Raw genomic sequence first — 17,768 nt, forward strand, 5'->3', positions numbered from 1 at the left:
GAGGGATGGCTCTTTCTCCGTTGTGTGTATGGTTCTGGGATAACAGCCTCAGGGGGACAGCGCTGAACTAGAGGCTTTCCTGTGCCTCTGCTTCTCAGATGGCCACAGAAGTACCCTCAGTGGCAGAGGAGTAGAAACACATCCCTGCTTTCTTCTTCCATAAGACCACAAGCGAAAGATTTCCTTTCAGTCTCCAATTTTCATGTCTACTCTACATCATAATCTATATTTGTTTTTTCAATGTTTTTATCTACCTACAACACCAGATAAAGTTAACACTCCAGACTGCTGGGCCATGAACTTGCTGTGACTTTGTGTCCCCATTCTCCCCACTGTGGATCACAGTTTGAGAAGCATGGCCTTTTGCAAGCCAGGAAACCAAGATTAATAAACCAGAAGTGTGAATGAGTGGACCAGAACAAACAAGGTTGATGAGGGTGAAAATGGACTCGAGTCAGTACACACCTATTTCCATAACCTCTTCTGGGCCTCTGTATCATTACTGATACTTCCCTCGTAATCATCTTTTGATGGGAAATTGCCCTTCAGTTTTGGAGTGTGGTGCTTTTGTCAAAAACCCAAGACTGTGGGCCGGCCCCATGGCTTAGCGGTTGGGTGCGTGCGCTCCGCTGCTGGCGGCCCGGGTTCGCATCCCCGGGCGCGCACTGATGCACTGCTTCTCCGGCCATGCTGAGGCCATGTCCCACGTGTAGCAACTAGAAGGATGTGCAGCTATGACATACAACTATCTGCTGGGGCTTTGGGGGAAAAATAAATAAATAAAAATTTAAAAAAAAAAAAAAAAAAACAAGACTGTAAAATGCTTTTACCACTCTTGCCAGAATGTCTTTTGACTTTATTTTTTGTCTTTACCTTTTTGAAGCAGAAAGCATGTCTTTCCCAGAGCAGTCTGTTAACCTAGAACAAATTAGTTCTGGCATGAGGGATTTTTGTTTTGAAGTTGCCTGGAGGAAGATTTCTTTCTCTTTAATTCACTGAGCCACCATCACATTACTAGCTGTAGTGTGCTGCTGGTGGAAAGTTCCCCCTAAGCAGATTTGAGAAATGGCTGCTGCCTGCTGATTCAGACACAATGCTGTTCCTGTTCTCTCTCCTTTCCTCTCTGTCCCAGAAGAGGGCCTGCACCTGATCCTCTGGGATTCCTATTGAAGTCCACAGGGGTCCTGGATTAAGTTGTGTTTAGAAATGCAAAGCTGTTGCATTAATTTATACTGTAGGGAGAAAGAGGGAGGGCAAAAGCAGCCTAGGAAAACAGTGTTTGCAGAGTCCTTTGGGGGTGATGGGGTTGAAATTGCTTGTATTCTAAAACACACTAAAGTGCTGGAGGTTGGAGCATATTCTAAATCCCACTGCACAGGCTGGCGAGTGCTCTTGGGGTCAGGGGACTCTTTAAGGGATTTCTAATAAAATGTTTTTATGTGATTAAAGTGCTAGTAACCTTGAAACTTAGAGTTGCAGGTCTCATCCTCTGCACATGTGACCGGTCTTCTCAAAGCAGCTGAGCTTTTGTTTCCCCTCCTCCTTTTCCTTTAGAGAAGGCTTGTGAAGTCCCTTGAAGATCTTTGCTCACAGTATGATTTGACAGTCCGAAGCTCTACAGGTGATATTATCCAGTTCATTTACGGGGGAGATGGCTTAGATCCTGCAGCTATGGAGGGAAAAGATGAACCCTTGGAGTTTAAAAGAGTTCTGGACAACATCAAAGTAAGATTTAGCATTATATCTGGGGTTAGAGTGTTTTCGAGGACATTTCTTTAGAGTGGAGGGACCCTTTGGGAAATCACACACAGTTAATGTTCCGTCTTATCTACCCAACCACTGGGTTAGTATTTTTGTGTGTGTTGCTCTGCACAATTTTCCCAAATAGTAAAGGAAAAATATTTTCCCACTTTGAATGTCTAACACTGCTAGTAATCAAATGTCAATAGAAGAGGGCTTTGGCTTCTCTCCGTGTCTCTGTGTAATAGAGACCAGTGTTAAAAGTCATGGGTGTTGAGAAGCAGGCACATTTCGCTTTAACTGGGTGTATAATTTAAAACAGTCTTTTTGAGGTAGTTTGACAATACTGACCTGAATTTAAATGTGGGTGCCTTTTGACCCAACAGTTCCATTTATAGGAGTTTGCCCTACAGAAGTGATCTGAATGTGCCAAGAATGTTTTTCAGCATTTTTTAGAGTAGAGGCAAACCGTTAGTGGAGGATAGGTCTAATACGTAATGGCCTGCCCATACACTGGGATAATATGCAGCCATTAAAACTTTGGGGAAATCCCAATAGCTTGGGAGTAGGGGAGTATTTTCACTCTTGAAATGCTTGGGGTTTTTTGAAGCAATTTATATTTTTACAGCAAATATGGGGTTGGGTGAACGTGGGGAGTAATGGAACAATATCCACTGAATAGCCCAGAAGTCTTTGTGTAAGGTGGAGTGTAAGTTTATCCTGTTTTCACCTTCGTATTAAAGGTAGAGTCTAAAATTTGTCTTGAAAGAAAAAAAAAAAACATCACAGGTTGCTAAAAGCTCAGTCTGAGTAAGGTCATTTTGTCTCTTGTAAATTCTTTCATTGAATTCCACCGCCTTCTCCGTTGCCCCTACACATCGCTTTCCTTTTAATACTTGAGGCAGTCTTCCCGTGCCCAAGCGAGCCTGCGCTCAGTAAAAACGAGCTGATCCTGACCACTGAGTCGATCATGAAGAAGAACGAGTTTCTCTGCTGCCAGGACAGCTTCCTGCAGGTAAGCCCACGGTGGTGGTCACACCTGGCTTGGCTGTCACGAAGAAATTGTTTGCCAAGTGCCGACAGAGAATTTTATAAGTTGGGGGGTGTTTATGTAAGAGTGCTTCTTTGTTAAAAAATTCAAGAATGGCCTAGGCAAAACCTCACCAGCCATCATGAAGAATTTATCTCACGTCTCTTTAGTTTATGTCTTTTACACAAGTGTTTCCCTGTTAGAAAAAAAAATGCTTGAGAGAGAACTGTTTTATTTTTTTAACCCTATGCCTATCAACCCCCTACAACCCACTTTCTTATCCTGTGGGCCAGCTCTTCCCTCAGTCATTCTGGATCCCAATAATTTTGATTAGTAGTAGCGTTGTTTTAATATCATTTAGTTTAAATTGCTTTTTCTCTTACCATAGTATGGATCAGAAATCCATGGAGTCAGCCTGTCTTTTTCTTCCAGGGAGCTGTTACCTTGATAGCAGGTTTTTTAGGGATTTTTTTTGTTTTTTTGATTTCACTGACCTGCTCAAGCAGCTCCTTCCTGTTTATAATCATGGTTCTGATCAAAAGCAAAGGGATACATGGTTTCCTTTGTGGGCTGATTGGTGATTCAAATGTAGCACAAAACAGCAAGAATATATCCCTTTAAGTATATCAAAAATAGGGGCCGGCCCAGTGGCATAGCGGTTAAGTTCCTGCGCTCCACTTCAGCGGCCCGGGGTTCGCCAGTTCGGATCCTGGGTGCAGACCTACGCACCGCTCATCAAGCCATGCTGAGGCCGCGTCCCACATACAGCAACTAGAAGGATGTACAGCTGTGACATACAGCTATCTACTGGGGCCTTGGGGAGGAAGAAGGAGGAAGATTGGCAACAGATGTTAGCTCAGGGCCAGTCTTCCTCAAAAAATAAAATAAATAACTAAAGCAGTAAAAAGCTTAGATAAGAATGTTTTGGGCCAGCCCCATGGCTTAGCGGTTAAGTGCACGCGCTCCGCTACTGGCGGCCCGGGTTCAGATCCCAGGCGCACACCGATGCACCGCTTCTCCGGCCATGCTGAGGCCACATCCCACATACAGCAACTAGAAGGATGTGCAACTATGACATACAACTATCTACTGGGGCTTTGGGGGAGAAAAAAAGGAGGAGGACTGGCAATAGATGTTAGCTCAGAGCCGGTCTTCCTCAGCAAAAAGAGGAGGATTAGCATGGATGTTAGCTCAGGGCTGATCTTCCTCACAAAAAAAAACAAAAAATATATAAATAAATAAAAACTGTTTAAAAAAAATGTTTTAGTTAAGGAAGCTCTTCACTCTGTTCTTTCACATGTTAAGCTGTGAAACGTGGAAAAGAGATTCTTCCAGATTTTAATATATTTAAAATTGAGAGTGTGGCTAGGCTGAGTGCCTTTGTTTTGTCTCTTTTCCAGATTTTCTTTTTTTTTTTTTTAAGTAACAAATTAGATTGTGATTTGGTTTTTCTGCCTGATTATATTTACTTATTTATATTTCTGTTTATCCTCGAAGACCTTAACTGAGACAGGTTATGAGAAATATAACGAGGTAACGTACTTGGCATGCTGTGAATGCTGAGCATAAGGGACTTAACTCTACAGCTCTCCAGCTGTTTGCCAGCACCGGAGACAGCAGATTTCTGTCCCAGTTCGGGCAGACATGGCTTCCCTGGTCATCACTTTGGGCTGGTTCCTTTCTTGCCTTTGACAAGGTTTAACTGGTGACCCCTGACTGGCAGTATTTGTTTATTCAGTGAGCACTCGTTCAGCCCTCACTATATGTCACATCCCCTGCAGATCCCGGGGACACAAAGATGACTAAATGTGTCCTTGCTTTCCAGCGGCTCACAATCTGATGAACTCAGATTTGCCAAGAGGGTCCAAAATCCACTGGCCGCAGCAGATTTGTCTGAGCCTCTGAAATGTTCTCTGGCCCTCTCTCTTGCCCGAGCTGAGCCGGTGGAAGCAGCTTCTGGGTGGCATTGAGCCCTGGCCCTGCCGGACTCCCATGCTCACAGCCGCGCTGTGGAGTGTGTGTGAGAATTTAACTACGGGTTAATCAGGATTAATTGCTTGCCAATTGCCATGTTGTGAGTTCCTTCTAGTATGCATGGGTTGGTTTAGCTGAATTCTTAATAGCTTGCTTCAGTTTTCATTTCTGCAAAGTGAGTTTTTTTGTTTTGTACCTAACTTCCAGATATCTGTCCTAACTTTTGTGTAAGGAAACTCATTTCTTTCAGCAAAGCCACTGGACGTGTGTCCATCTGGGTGTCAGCTGAAAGATCTCATTTCCAGTGCCTAAGCTGGAATGGATATAGGTGTGTGCTCTTTTACTGCCTGTGTGTGCAGAGTTCCCCACGGAGGAAATCCCCTGGGTCTGCTTGGCCTTAGGCTCTTGCTCCAGTTTCCCTGTGCCAACCAGTGGGGCAGCCTTGAACACCTGGCAATCGAGTGGCAACATCTGGGCCAAGAGGGCTCTCAGAAGCTTGCCCTAAAGGATGCAACCACAGCTAGACAGTAGGCTCAGGGAGAAAATAACCAATGTGGAAGAGGCTCTCCAAGTGAACCACAGAGAGGAAAAATTACGTGGCAGCGGGTGTTAATGCCTTTGAATATTCCCACTATTAGGCAGAGCCACGCCAGGAGAGATTGTTCCACAGCCCTCTCCAGCTCTAATTTCCACCTGGTTTGCAATAACTGACTGTATCTGAAAATGTGGCCTCAAACTCCTAGTTAATTAGTAAGCCTGGAGAGTTTCTCTCTAAAAGAGTCTCTTGAGAATTTTCAAGTTCTTATAAATTTTAATAAAAGTCCTTTCTGTGTAGAGTGATGGCTGATTGGCATAGTAATCCTCCACGCTTTCTCAATGAGAAGAGTTGGCCAACAAGGGCAGTCATGAGAAAGTTGAGTTCATGAAGGAGGGACAGCTGAGATGCGATGGACCCCCATCCCAGGGAGCCCGTTGATCACCTGGGCTCCTAGGTGACACACTGAAATTCCCAGTGGGCAAAGACACTGTCGAAAACCCCTGCCCCAAGAGCAGACTTTGGAGAAAGCGTCTGACTTTGTGGAGAGGCATGTTGCTTTGGCCAAGCTGCTGACCTCATTCACTCCACTCTAGAATGATGGAGCTAATGCCATGTCGCCTCACAGGGAGATCTCACCACTGGGGCAGCAGCTGACTGAGACAATCCTGCGAGCCATGGACCATGTGGACACAGATGCTAAGGCTATTTAAACATGAAAATGTAAAACTTTCGTGTTTTGCTTTCAGAAAAAGTAGCAACTAGGGCAAGCCCCGTGGCTTAGCGGTTAAGTGCTCGCGCTCCGCTGCTGGCGGCCCGGGTTTGGATCCCGGGTGCACACCGACACACCGCTTCTCTGGCCATGCTGAGGCCGCGTCCCACATACAGCAACTGGAAGGATGTGCAGCTATGACATACAACTATCTACTGGGGCTTTGGGGGAAAAAATAAATAAATAAAATTATAAAAAGAAAAAGTAGCAACTAGAAATTGTTAGATAGTCTATGGGAGGCTAAAGAGATTTATTTTTGCAAGGTTAGGATAGAACTGGGCTAGTAAGTGTTAAGCTTATAGGATTTTTTCTTTGCATAAGTGGGCTTCTGGTTCGGTCTGCTTTTTAAAACATTTGTTTCAGACGAAACATTAGACATTTTCAGCTGTCTACTACAGACTGAGTAGACTTTGGGCAGAGCATGCTGGTCTTCTCCTTGGGTCCCCTCAGCCAACCTCGGAGTAGAGAAACAACACCTCATGAGGCTTTGCAGCCACCACGATGTGCAGTCCACCCTTGGGCCAGTCCACTAGTCCATCCATGTATGTGGACCTGTCTTCAGCTAGCCACACAGAGGCCTGCAACTGGCCAGAGTGCCATTCAAGCTCACTGGCACCACAATTTGTCCAAATTCATTGAGGGAAATTGTATTTCCCAGAGAGCTGCTGAGGGGAACAAAGTGCAGTCTATCCACTCTTTCCCATATTCACAAAAATGCCCCTGGATCAAACCAGAGCAGCTGATTGTCAGCCCCTAGGACTGCATTACAGCAGCCTCTGAAGGATTGCTGCTGCTACATGGTGCGTGCCCTCGGCTCACCTGAGAAGTGCTCCAAGAGTCAGTCCTGTAGTGCTTGATCTGTGAGCCCTTGGGAGCAAGACTTTGATGGGTGTAGCTCATTAAAGCTCACGAGGCCCTCTCTGTAAGAACTCCCTGAGAGGACATGCTGGCTGATCCTGGTTCTAGGAGTGACCCCCGAGGCTGGGTTTATTTCACAGGCACACTGTAAATTGTGAAACACATGGGTTTTCCCCTTTGAGTGGTTGCCAGAAAAGTTAGTCAGGTCTGTAGTCTCTGGCCCTGCCCTGTGAATCGTCCACCTGATGCACTTTTCACCTTCTTCCTTGCTCCATTTTGTCATTATCCCAGGGCTTAGAGTGCTGTTCTTAAATACAGCAGAAATAGAAGATATACTGATATTTCACTTCTAGCTCTGAGAGTGGTGTCCAGGAGTCCTCACAAGTTCTCATTGTGTATGGGAAGGGAGCGTGAGACTCAGGGAGTGATGCAGAGGGGAGGGTCAGAGAGAAAATGTGTGATTTGGGAGTGTTTCCTTTGAAATGAAGGCAAGCTCAAAGCATGTATTTGAAATGTATGTGGTGTCTACAAAGATATGCTTTAGCTTGTAATATTTAATTTGATCATCACAACTTCAGAAGAAACCCTCAAAAATTAATCAATCTAGAGACTAAAAGTATAAATGGTACAGTTATACTTGTTCTGAGCTGTGTGAATGGAGGCAACATGGTATGCCAGGAGAGCAGAAGAGAAAGCGGCAGGTGGAAAGGGTTATCCTGGTGTTACCCCCATATGCTGTGGACGGGCAGCATAGCAGGGCTGGGAGAGTGACTGGTACGTGCTGTCGCTGAACCATCGTTGGAGTAAAAAGGCCTTAGAAATACCTAAACCAATGAGTGATGTGTCCAGAGTGTGGATGGTGTGGTGTATTCCTGGGAAAAACATTTTGTATATAGAAGCTGTATCCATATTGTATCCTTTATACTATATATTTAGCTATCACTAAAATACGATGGACTCGTTATATTACTGAAGTTTAGAGAGTAAAATGAATCATGTCATCTAAATTACTGAGAAATACACAACCGATGTTTGCTGTGTAATCTTTCAGGAAATTAAAACATTCATCAAGGGAGTTTCTGAGAAGATCAAGAAAACCAGAGATAAATATGGCATCAACGATAATGGCACAACAGAGGTAACAGCCTTCCTAGACGTGTTAGGACGCCCAGGCATTTCCAGGACTACTGGCCCTAACTCTGCTTGGCTTTTGTTCTTCCAGCCCCGTGTGCTCTACCAGTTGGACCGGATCACCCCCACCCAAATAGAAAAGTTTCTGGAGACGTGTAGGGACAAGTACATGAGGTAAGGATGCTGGTGTCTCAGACTGCCGGGCAATCACATGGTCTCTCATATCCTTCCTGTTTCCCCACGGAAACACAATGCCATGCCAGCACCGCTTGTTGCTGCCAGTATTTGAGCAGGTTCTGTCACCTCTTATCTAGGGACTCCAGTGGATAGATAGGGTGGGTCCTCCAAGATGTGGAAATAATTGCAAAGAAATTTCCAAGTGTCCTGTCCCCACAGAGACCCTACCACTATATTTGGCAGGTGCCAGCTGCTCTCTCCGCCTTCAATACCATTTGTTAGCAGAGCTCTTAGATCGTCTCCGGGCACTGGACATTTGGGTCCAGTCATCGCATGCTGACCACAAGTAGCCACACAGTATTAGCTTTCGTTATCTGACCCCTCTGAGCATCTCGTTGTCCTGTCTGCACCTATTACTGAGCTGTGCCGGGTTCTTCCTCTGCCACAAGCACAGCCTGTCTTGTTGCCAATTCCTTCCCAAGCCTAATGGCATCTGTATTTCTTCTGTTGAAAGGAGATAATCAGAAGCCTTAGCAGTTTTGCTGGACTTTTCATCCATATCTTTTCCTTCTAGGGCACAGATGGAGCCAGGTTCTGCAGTGGGAGCACTCTGTGCCCAGAGCATTGGTGAGCCAGGCACCCAGATGACGCTGAAGACTTTCCACTTTGCAGGCGTGGCCTCCATGAACATCACCCTGGGCGTGCCCCGGATCAAAGAGATCATCAACGCTTCCAAGGCCATCAGGTTCCCCGCCTCTGTTTCCTTCTTGTTTGCACACTCACTGGTCACGTTCTTTGAGAAGCAGTGACTTCTCTTGTCATATGCATACGTGTGGTACTCTCATGAGCAGTATCTCAGTCTCTGAGCCGCGTGCGTGTTTAATCACATTATGGTTTAAAAAAAAACAACCCAAACTAGAAAAAAATAAGTTCAAACTGGATACAGTCAAAACTGAAGCAGTGGTTCTTTATGGCCACAAGTCACGTGCAAGAGAGAAACATAAAAAATGACTGGAAAAATTGGGGCAGTGTAGATTTCATCCTTTTGATGGCATTATTCCCAGCCTAACTAGGCCTGACTGATGTGTCTACCACTTGGGCTGTGGCCATATTCTGTGACCCCCACGTGATTTCATGATAGGATTTGTAGGTGATCTGAGACTAGAAGGGATAGAAATACATTACAGTACATTCAATGACAAAATCATGATTGACCTATGATCTGAATCTAAGAAAATGATGACAAATAGCGTTAAATGAAAGAAAGCTGCACTTGGTTCTAGAACAGCAACTGTAAATGTGCAGGGTGACAGGAGCTCTGCCTGCCTCATCTGGGCTGCCCAGATCTCCGTAGGCGTGTCTGTTCAGGGGACGCAATCCAGACAGTGGGAATGGAAGCTGATAGCTAGTGGTTGGAAGAGCTGGAGGTGTCCTGGAAAGGAGATAATGGGGACGAGGGAAGAGAGATGGAGGAAGCTGTAATACACCAAGAGTCAATTTACTCAGGGAACAGAAGTAAATAACTGCTTATTAGGACCAAAGAGGAAGAGGTAGGTTCACTTCGTCAGGAAAAATTTTCTGAAAGTCGTTCATTCGCTGATATGGTGGGTTGCCTCATGAGCTCCAAAACTCGTAGCTCTGAGTGAGAACATACATGAAGTAGCATGCCTGATACACAGTGAATGCTCAGTAAATTGCATTTACTTTTCACATTGCGATTCTAAATAGTACTCAGATTTAAAGAAGCAGTGGTCTTCAAACAAGCTCAGTGCTGGGCTGTGATCTCTCTCTTCTGTCTCCTAGCACTCCAATCATCACAGCACAGCTCGACAAGGATGATGATGCAGATTACGCTCGCCTCGTGAAAGGGAGAATTGAGAAAACCCTCTTGGGAGAGGTGAGAAGAAATCCCTCTTGATAACTGGGAAACGAGATCAGCAGTGTTGCAAGCCAATATAAAACCAGTCGCAGTGTGTTTACCAGTGTGTCCACGCTGCTCTCTGTCTTTAAAAAAAAAAAAAGCGAGCAGTGTATGCTCTTAGCAAAGGGGCAGGTGACTGATTAACATTCTGATCTTTTGACACCGCAGATTTCAGAGTATATTGAAGAAGTGTTTCTTCCTGATGATTGCTTTATCCTCGTCAAGCTCTCCCTGGAACGGATTAGGCTTCTCAGACTGGAAGTGAGTCGCATAATTAAATGTGTAGAGGAAGTCATCCTCTGTTAGTCCCAAGATAGGCACTGATAAACTAGGGCGAGAGCTAAGCCAGGCACAAGAAGCACTGCAGAGGCTTTTGTTTGGTTTCTTTTCTGTGTGAGTCTGTTGTACCTTCACATTCTCTTTCTAAATCTGACCCTGACACAGACATTGCCGTCTAAAGACACACAGGAAATTAGTTGAAATTTAGTGCAGGCCACAATACCCGTCCACTGTGATACGGTATTACAAGAATTGCCCTCCTTGTCCGTCTTCCCAGTGTCTGGAAGGACCATAGGGCCAGCTGTGTCTTACGTATCTGTGGCCCCAGCACCCAGCTAGCTAGCTCCTGGCTAACTTGGTAAATGTTTTTGGATGAGTGGTTTAACCTGCCTTATATTGGCGTTTCTGTATGGGTAACAGTTGAAAGATTATCACCTGGGACAGACTGAGGCAGAGGTACGAACTGGGTAACTTCCTGGCACCTTCCTCTTTCTCTCAGGTAGTAAATCTGTACTAGTCTAACACATTCTGCCAGCCCCTTCTCTCAAGCACCAAGTTCATGTGTTGTCCGTATGACAGTTGACTTAAAGTGAGTAGCCAGTTCTCCAGGTTGGGGATTTCTCTATCTGGGCTCTGGCTGCCTGCCCTGTGGCTCTTTTAGCAGAAGAGCTGGGTCGTATTGAGGAATGTAGCCACAAGCAGTTGTGATGTCAGGTAAAGAGGAGGCTTCACTGACAAATTGTCTTGGTCTGCAACCTCTGCCTGCCTGGGACACCCTTGGAGCCTGTGCGTGTTGCCATGAATTGAGCGAGCATTTTCAATGATGGCAAAAATGGGGATTTGTTGGGGGCGGGGAGGGATGAAAAAAATCTCTTTTTATGAATAAAGTGCAGATATACATACATAACAAATACACAATATATCTCTGGTATTAAAGTTTCATAGTGGGGAGAGAGATTAGGAAAAAAATGACCAAAAAGGCTTCTTAGAGGGGCAATGATGAAAAAAAGCTGAGAAACACTGGAATTGAAGGCTCCAGACCCTGCCAGGAGTGTGCCGAGCGTGTGGCCCACACCCTGCGGCCTTGCAGGTAAACGCTGAGACGGTGCGGTACTCCATCTGCATGTCCAAGCTCCGCGTGAAGCCCGGTGACGTGGCCGTTCACGGTGAGGCTGTGGTGTGTGTCACCCCCCGAGAGAATAGCAAGAGCTCCATGTACTATGTGCTGCAGTTCCTGAAAGAGGATCTCCCCAAGGTGAGGCACAAGCTGGCCCTTCCCGGCCTAATGCCTGGGGCTGGGAAAGGGAGAGACCGTCCTCACCTCCAACGCGAACGTGCAGGCGTTGGGGATCCCTGAGGACGTGGTCACTACCGAGACTGAGGGTCACGCCCCGTCTCTTCATTTCTTCTTTGCCACATCCCCAAGGAATCAGTCAGGTTTTTTTCCTTCTGAGCACTGCCACACCAACTCTGGTGGTAGCATGGGCCACCGTCCCCTGAACTTCTGCTTTTCTCGCTAATCCCCAAAACAGCACACAGGCACTTTTAGGTTTGGTATGCTACTGAAAATCACCACTGAGAAATGGGGGTGATCATCGTAACAAACCCAGGGCGTGATGTTCCCAGTTCTCATAGCCACTAGGGTTTCCGAGGCTGCCGGGTGGGTGGGGGCCGTGGGCACTGCAGGATCTCAAGCCTTCTGTGTCTCTGAGTGCAGGTGGTGGTGCAGGGCATCCCAGAGGTGTCCCGAGCTGTCATCCACATCGACGAGCAGAGCGGGAAGGAGAAGTACAAGCTCCTCGTGGAGGGTGATAACTTGCGGGCAGTCATGGCCACCCACGGTGTGAAGGGCACCCGGACCACCTCCAATAACACATATGAGGTATTGCTTACGCCCTGGGTCATCTTACAGCCATCCTGTCTCCCTCAGGGCTGCATACAGGCTCTTAGCTGCTTCCTAGCACACTTCTCTGACCCTGCCATTTGCTCTCAGTCCACCACTAAAGATTGCCCAGCAGTCATTCCTGGAAAAGGGTGTGGGGTTTGCTGTGAACCTGCAGGGCAGAGGAGGACGTAGAGAGAAGTTGGAATAGCATCCTGGAAGCGGCTGCTTCCACTCATCCTGGCTCTCCGTAGGTGGAGAAAACTCTGGGCATCGAAGCTGCCCGGACAACTATCATCAATGAAATCCAGTACACGATGGTAAACCACGGCATGAGCATTGACAGGAGACACGTGATGCTGCTGTCTGACCTGATGACCTACAAGGTTCGTGGGAGGGAGCCAGTCTCAGGAGAACGAAGCTGTTGACCTTCTAAGATATGTCAAATACACAACTGATGACCACCATTGAAAGAAAATAAGGTGTCACCATTGCCCAAAAACCAAAGCATGGTAATAGGGCTGGGTGTTCTGGTAAAATTCCGGTATGAAAATTGCAACCTCATGGCATGAGGTGCAGTGTTGTTTTTGTCCTTTTTAGAAATTTTATCCTAGAGCAAAACTGCCATTGCCAAAAGTTCAGAGATTTCCATGGCAAACGGAGGTGTTTATTCCCTGTTAAACCCATTCAACATACTTCTTCTCTAGGCATTTCCAGGTAAAGGATAAGTTAACATGATCTGAAGTGGGTGGCTGAGGAGCACTGAGGTTCATTGGTTATTTTTTTTGTCTCTTTTCCGGCAAAATGTATTCCCTCCAGCAGTGCTATAGGCAGCAGGTTTTCACAATGCCTCCCCATACAAACCTATACTATATTACCGAGTGTTCAGAAAGGAGGTGGGGGAAATGACCCATTTCCTACCACCCTGTGGTAAAGGCTGTCATCTTCTAAGTCTCCCTTCCAGTCTTATTTTATGTGCATATACAATGTTACCATGGTTGCAGTAAACAGTGAGCATGCCGTTTTAATCCTGACGCTTTATTTAACACTATAAATATTTTTCATGTTGCATACTTTTTATAAATATGCTTTTTTAAAGATGGCACAGTGTTCCTTTGAATGAAAGCACTTAAATTTAACTCATTCCCTACTTTGAGGCTTTTCAATTATTTGAGTTTTGAGTTCTTTGAGCCATAATAGTACTCTCTTTTTTAAAAGGTAGCTTCTTAATTCTGGTTCTCAGTTGTTAATTCTTTGTTCCATCGGCACCTACTTGTGAGTGTAAGGATCCGTGTTGTCAGTGACTAATGGCGGCAGTGGACACAGCTGCGACAGATAGCTGTTAGGATCCTGTTCACGCCTGAGATTGTGACTTGAACGGCTGCTCGGCTGATTTTTGCTTTATCTGTTGAGGGAATGCAGTGGGCGTGGTTTGGTTTTGAGCTTTCACAAGTGGCGCGAGTACCCCTCTGACTCTCTCTCCCTTGGTGCAGGGTGAAGTCCTGGGCATTACTAGGTTCGGCCTGGCCAAGATGAAGGAGAGTGTGCTGATGCTCGCCTCCTTTGAGAAGACAGCCGACCATCTCTTTGACGCTGCCTACTTCGGACAGAAGGACTCCGTGTGTGGTAGGTTTGGTGTTCCTGGGAGCATCCCCAAAGGCGTTCTTTACACCTTAGACTGTGGCTCAGGCTCTTGTGAGGTGAAGAAACTGAGTAGGCAGAGCTTTTATTTGTTAAGAATAAAATCACAGATCATAGAATTGGAACTGATCGGTCTTTTATCTGCAAAGCCTGACTGTGGCATCCTGCATCCCCCCACATCTATTGGAAGGCTTCTCTGTCAATACAGACAGCTCTTGGTCCAAAAAGGAAAGATTGACATTGGTCATGCAGGCATTTTTCCAGCTATTGGAGTTATAGCCGGCCGCTCTGGTCCTGCACACTCCGGGTGGTGCCAGGGCTAGCAGGAGAGGCCCAGCACCCATGCTCCTGCTGTCCTGACTACTGAGAAAGGCAGCCGGTGGGCCTTTACATTTGTTGAGCCCCTGTGCCAGGTAGCTTATATGCTGGTGTCTCAGCACATCTGTGAGGTGTGGGCATTAAACCCTTTCAAAATAGAGAAGACTGAGGGAACTCTGCTTGCTGTCGAATCTGACTGCAGAGTCACACTCTGAGCTGGCCTCATCCGCCTACACAGCAGAGCTCTAAGGGGGCTTGGGAGAGAGGGAGCGTAAGGGGGAGCTGTCACAGCAGTGCCTGCTGCCCACCTGGCTCTTCTGGGTCCTGTACTGAGTGACACAACAAGACCTTGCAGGCCGAGGTGGGAGTTCGTGAGGGGCTGGGGCACAGGAGCCTGCCCAAGGTCACATGCTTCTCAGTCTCAAGCAGGGATTCCAAGCCTGACCGCTGTCCCAGCCGCCAGAGCTCTGCTTCCTAGTTGCCATTTCCCGTCTCACCTCCTACTCTTGTGTGGATTTGCCAAACAGGTGATGGTCAGGTAGACCCCCAGAGTATATGCCTATTTTTTGTTCCTAAGATTAACTCTTTTTTCAAAAAGGATACAGGTTGTAGACGAAGGAGAAAAGAAATTACATAGTTCTTTAAGGTAATGAAAGGTGAAAGGAAAGAAAAGGGAGCAGAGATTGGGACAGAAGCACAGGAGAAGGCCAAGGCCAAAGTAAGGGGAGTCTGATTGACAACAGGGCTAAGAGCCAGCACCCCCACCCCCACCCCCAGCCACTGGGACGCTGGGCACTAGGCCCTGCAGTCCCGCCCACCACCACCTTTCTCCACCACCAACTCCTTTAGGGGCCTGGCATGCTCACCCCACCCCCACTTTGAAATCTTCCCCTCCTCCTGGTCCTCTCCACATTGTAACTCAGTCAGCCCTCACTACGTCTTGGATCTTAGTTTGGTTGTTTGCCTCTCTGGTCCCCTGATAACACAGAGCCCAGAGCGTAGGAGACATGCACGCACTTGTTGTAGCACCAGAAGCCTGAGGCAGAGCACAACATTTGGATCTTATACAGCTGAAATGGAGCTTGAAGAAAGAATCTGCACCGTCGCCCTACTCCTGTCACTCACTCTGCAGGGAGTCCTGCCTTCTGAGTGTTTCCGTTTGGGGCCGTGAATCTCCAAGGCTTGGGGTGCTGTTAAGCCTGGCCCAGCCCCAACCCCAACCCTTGAGCACAGTGAACAAGTTTCTGCTGCTATTTCCAGGGCGATTGGCCTCTGCTCACTATCGTCCTGTTGTTTGCTTTTCTTCTAGGCCCTAAGTTAAGGAAATGCTGGGTGGCAAACCTGGGCTTTCCTAGCATCATTCAAGATCCTTGTGTCTAAGTTCAGTGCTCTCAAAGGCCAGGTCTACAGAGTTCCTTGTGGCTGAGACAAAGAGGAGAACTGCTGAGCTCTCTCCGTCTCCAGCCAGCAGCTGGGCTGTGAGCGGGCGCTGCCTTTCCCCCAAGCGCAGAAATCCCCTCCACTGTCTAGAAGCACCGTGCCATGCCTGTGCTTCACAGCCGTCTCCATCTCATAGACGAGGAGTAAAGTGACCAGCCCAGGCTCAACCAGTTGATGTGTAGTGGAGCTGGGACTCAAATTCTAGTTTATGACTCCAAATCAGTAGTCTTTCCCTCCTGAAAACACCTGAGTGTTGAGACGCTCTCTAATCTCCCTTCTCGTTGGTTTCAGGGGTATCTGAATGCATCATCATGGGGATCCCCATGAACATTGGAACTGGGCTTTTCAAGCTGCTCCACAAGGCCGACAGGGACCCAAGCCCTCCCAGGAGGCCCCTGATCTTCGACACAAACGAATTCCACATCCCCCTTGTCACATAGTCCAGGGAGAAGGGGGCCATTCCTGACCTCGGCTCCTTGTCCTGTCTGGAAAGGGGCTTGAGACTTTGGAACTTTGTGCTCCCTGGGACGGAGGCCCTGACGTCCCCACCGTGCCAGCAGTCATAGAAGGCCCCCAGCATCCCGGGGAGCAGCTCACCTGGTGACCCTGAGCACACCACACTGCTTGGTTGGGAGAACTGAGGTTTGTCTGTGTTTGTTTGAAAACTATTTAATCTATGGACAGCTCAGCACCTCCTGCCCACTCTGCGTCCCTGGACTTATGATGGAGGCCCCAGCCAGGCATCACTGCTCATTCTCACCTCACTCGTCCGTCCATCAGCTCCCAGGGGTATATCTCACCCTGACCGGGAGCCAGGTCTAAGCCCCAGGGCATGTTCCCAGTTTTTCTGTTCCTCAGTCATGTTGGAATCTCTCTGGGTGACATATTCATGTAAATATTATTTATTTGTTCAGTTTGAAGAATCTGGAGTTTTTGATGTTATTTTGGATTTACTTTTGAAACTAAGAAGCTGTAGAAACCAAGAAAGCCAGCATTGAAGTGTTACTGGAAAACCTTGTTAGGCAAATGGGACCGTCTAGGATTTGTAACTGAGCTAAAACTGTCATGAGGCCCAGGCTGCTGTGAAAGATCTTTTACAGACGCCCCTGGCCACCCCGTTGTTTTTTTCTTCCTCTGACCCTCATGCAGGGATTCTATCTTCTGACAGGAGTCAGCCCCACTCTTCATGGGCTATAGAAGCCTCGCCAGAGTTTGGGGCCTGCTGAACTGGGGACCGTTGGTGTACATGGAGATGATGATTAAGGCTGGTCCAGGCCCTCTGTACTGCCTGGGTGGCTTCCACACCCCTCCTGAGGTATCTGCGTATGTGCCCTGCCCCCTACAGCCAAAGAGCACACAGGGCAGGTGCAGAACTGGTGGCCTGAATAGTGCCCTGGGGGCAGTGGCGGGAGAAGGCCCTCCTGGCTTCAGGCAGGCGCCAGCTTTAAGAGGTGAAAGGGCCACCCAGACCAAAAGGGAGGAGGCCCACACGGGGGTGGGATGTCACCTGGAGCTGGGAATGTGCCCCATTTGGCAACAGAGGCTCCTCAGAGTCTGTCTCCTATGACGATAGAAAGCACATGTCAGGGCGTGAGGAAAGAATGAGCAGGGTATCCCAGGAAGACCCACTTTTTTTTTTTTTCTTTTTTGGTGAGAAAGATTAGCCCTGACCTAACATCTATTGCCAGTCCTCCTCTTTTTGCTGAGGAATATTGGCTCTGAGCTAATATCCGTGCCCATCTTCCTCTACTTTATACGTGGGATGCCTGCCATAGCATGGCTTGTTGAGCAGTGCATAGGTCCACGCCCGGGATCCAAACCTGCGAACCCCAGGCCGCTAAAGCAGAGCACATGAACTTAACCACTACACCACTGGGTCGCCCCCAGGAAGACCCACATTTTTATTTTTTCCCGCCTGGAAGATCAGCCCTGAGCTAACATTCACGCCAATCCTCCTCTTTTTGCTGAGGAAGACTGGCCCTGGGCTAACATCTGTGCCTATCTTCCTCCACTTTATATGGGACGCTGCCACAGCATGGCCTGACAAGCAGTGCATCGGTGCGCGCCCGG

The 17,768-nt window shown here is 47.4% G+C and overlaps 1 protein-coding gene across 1 annotated transcript in view; it reads left to right on the forward strand.

Annotated features, from left to right (window-relative positions):
* The window catches only part of POLR3A (RNA polymerase III subunit A), a 47,607-nt gene extending 30,807 nt beyond the window's left edge, over window positions 1–16,800 (forward strand). Inside the window, exons 20-31 of the mRNA XM_058543106.1 lie at window positions 1,555–1,725; window positions 2,642–2,755; window positions 7,961–8,047; window positions 8,132–8,214; window positions 8,792–8,962; window positions 10,021–10,114; window positions 10,307–10,399; window positions 11,508–11,672; window positions 12,135–12,299; window positions 12,554–12,685; window positions 13,793–13,925; window positions 15,990–16,800. Coding sequence (XP_058399089.1) covers window positions 1,555–1,725; window positions 2,642–2,755; window positions 7,961–8,047; window positions 8,132–8,214; window positions 8,792–8,962; window positions 10,021–10,114; window positions 10,307–10,399; window positions 11,508–11,672; window positions 12,135–12,299; window positions 12,554–12,685; window positions 13,793–13,925; window positions 15,990–16,138 — 1,557 coding nt within the window. The 3' untranslated portion in view covers window positions 16,139–16,800. The remainder of the gene's footprint in view (window positions 1–1,554; window positions 1,726–2,641; window positions 2,756–7,960; window positions 8,048–8,131; window positions 8,215–8,791; window positions 8,963–10,020; window positions 10,115–10,306; window positions 10,400–11,507; window positions 11,673–12,134; window positions 12,300–12,553; window positions 12,686–13,792; window positions 13,926–15,989) is intronic.
* The last annotated feature ends 968 nt before the right edge of the window (window positions 16,801–17,768 follow it).

The sequence above is a fragment of the Diceros bicornis genome, chromosome 6 (genome assembly GCF_020826845.1).
Source record: "Diceros bicornis minor isolate mBicDic1 chromosome 6, mDicBic1.mat.cur, whole genome shotgun sequence".
NCBI classification, from domain to species: Eukaryota; Metazoa; Chordata; class Mammalia; order Perissodactyla; family Rhinocerotidae; genus Diceros; species Diceros bicornis.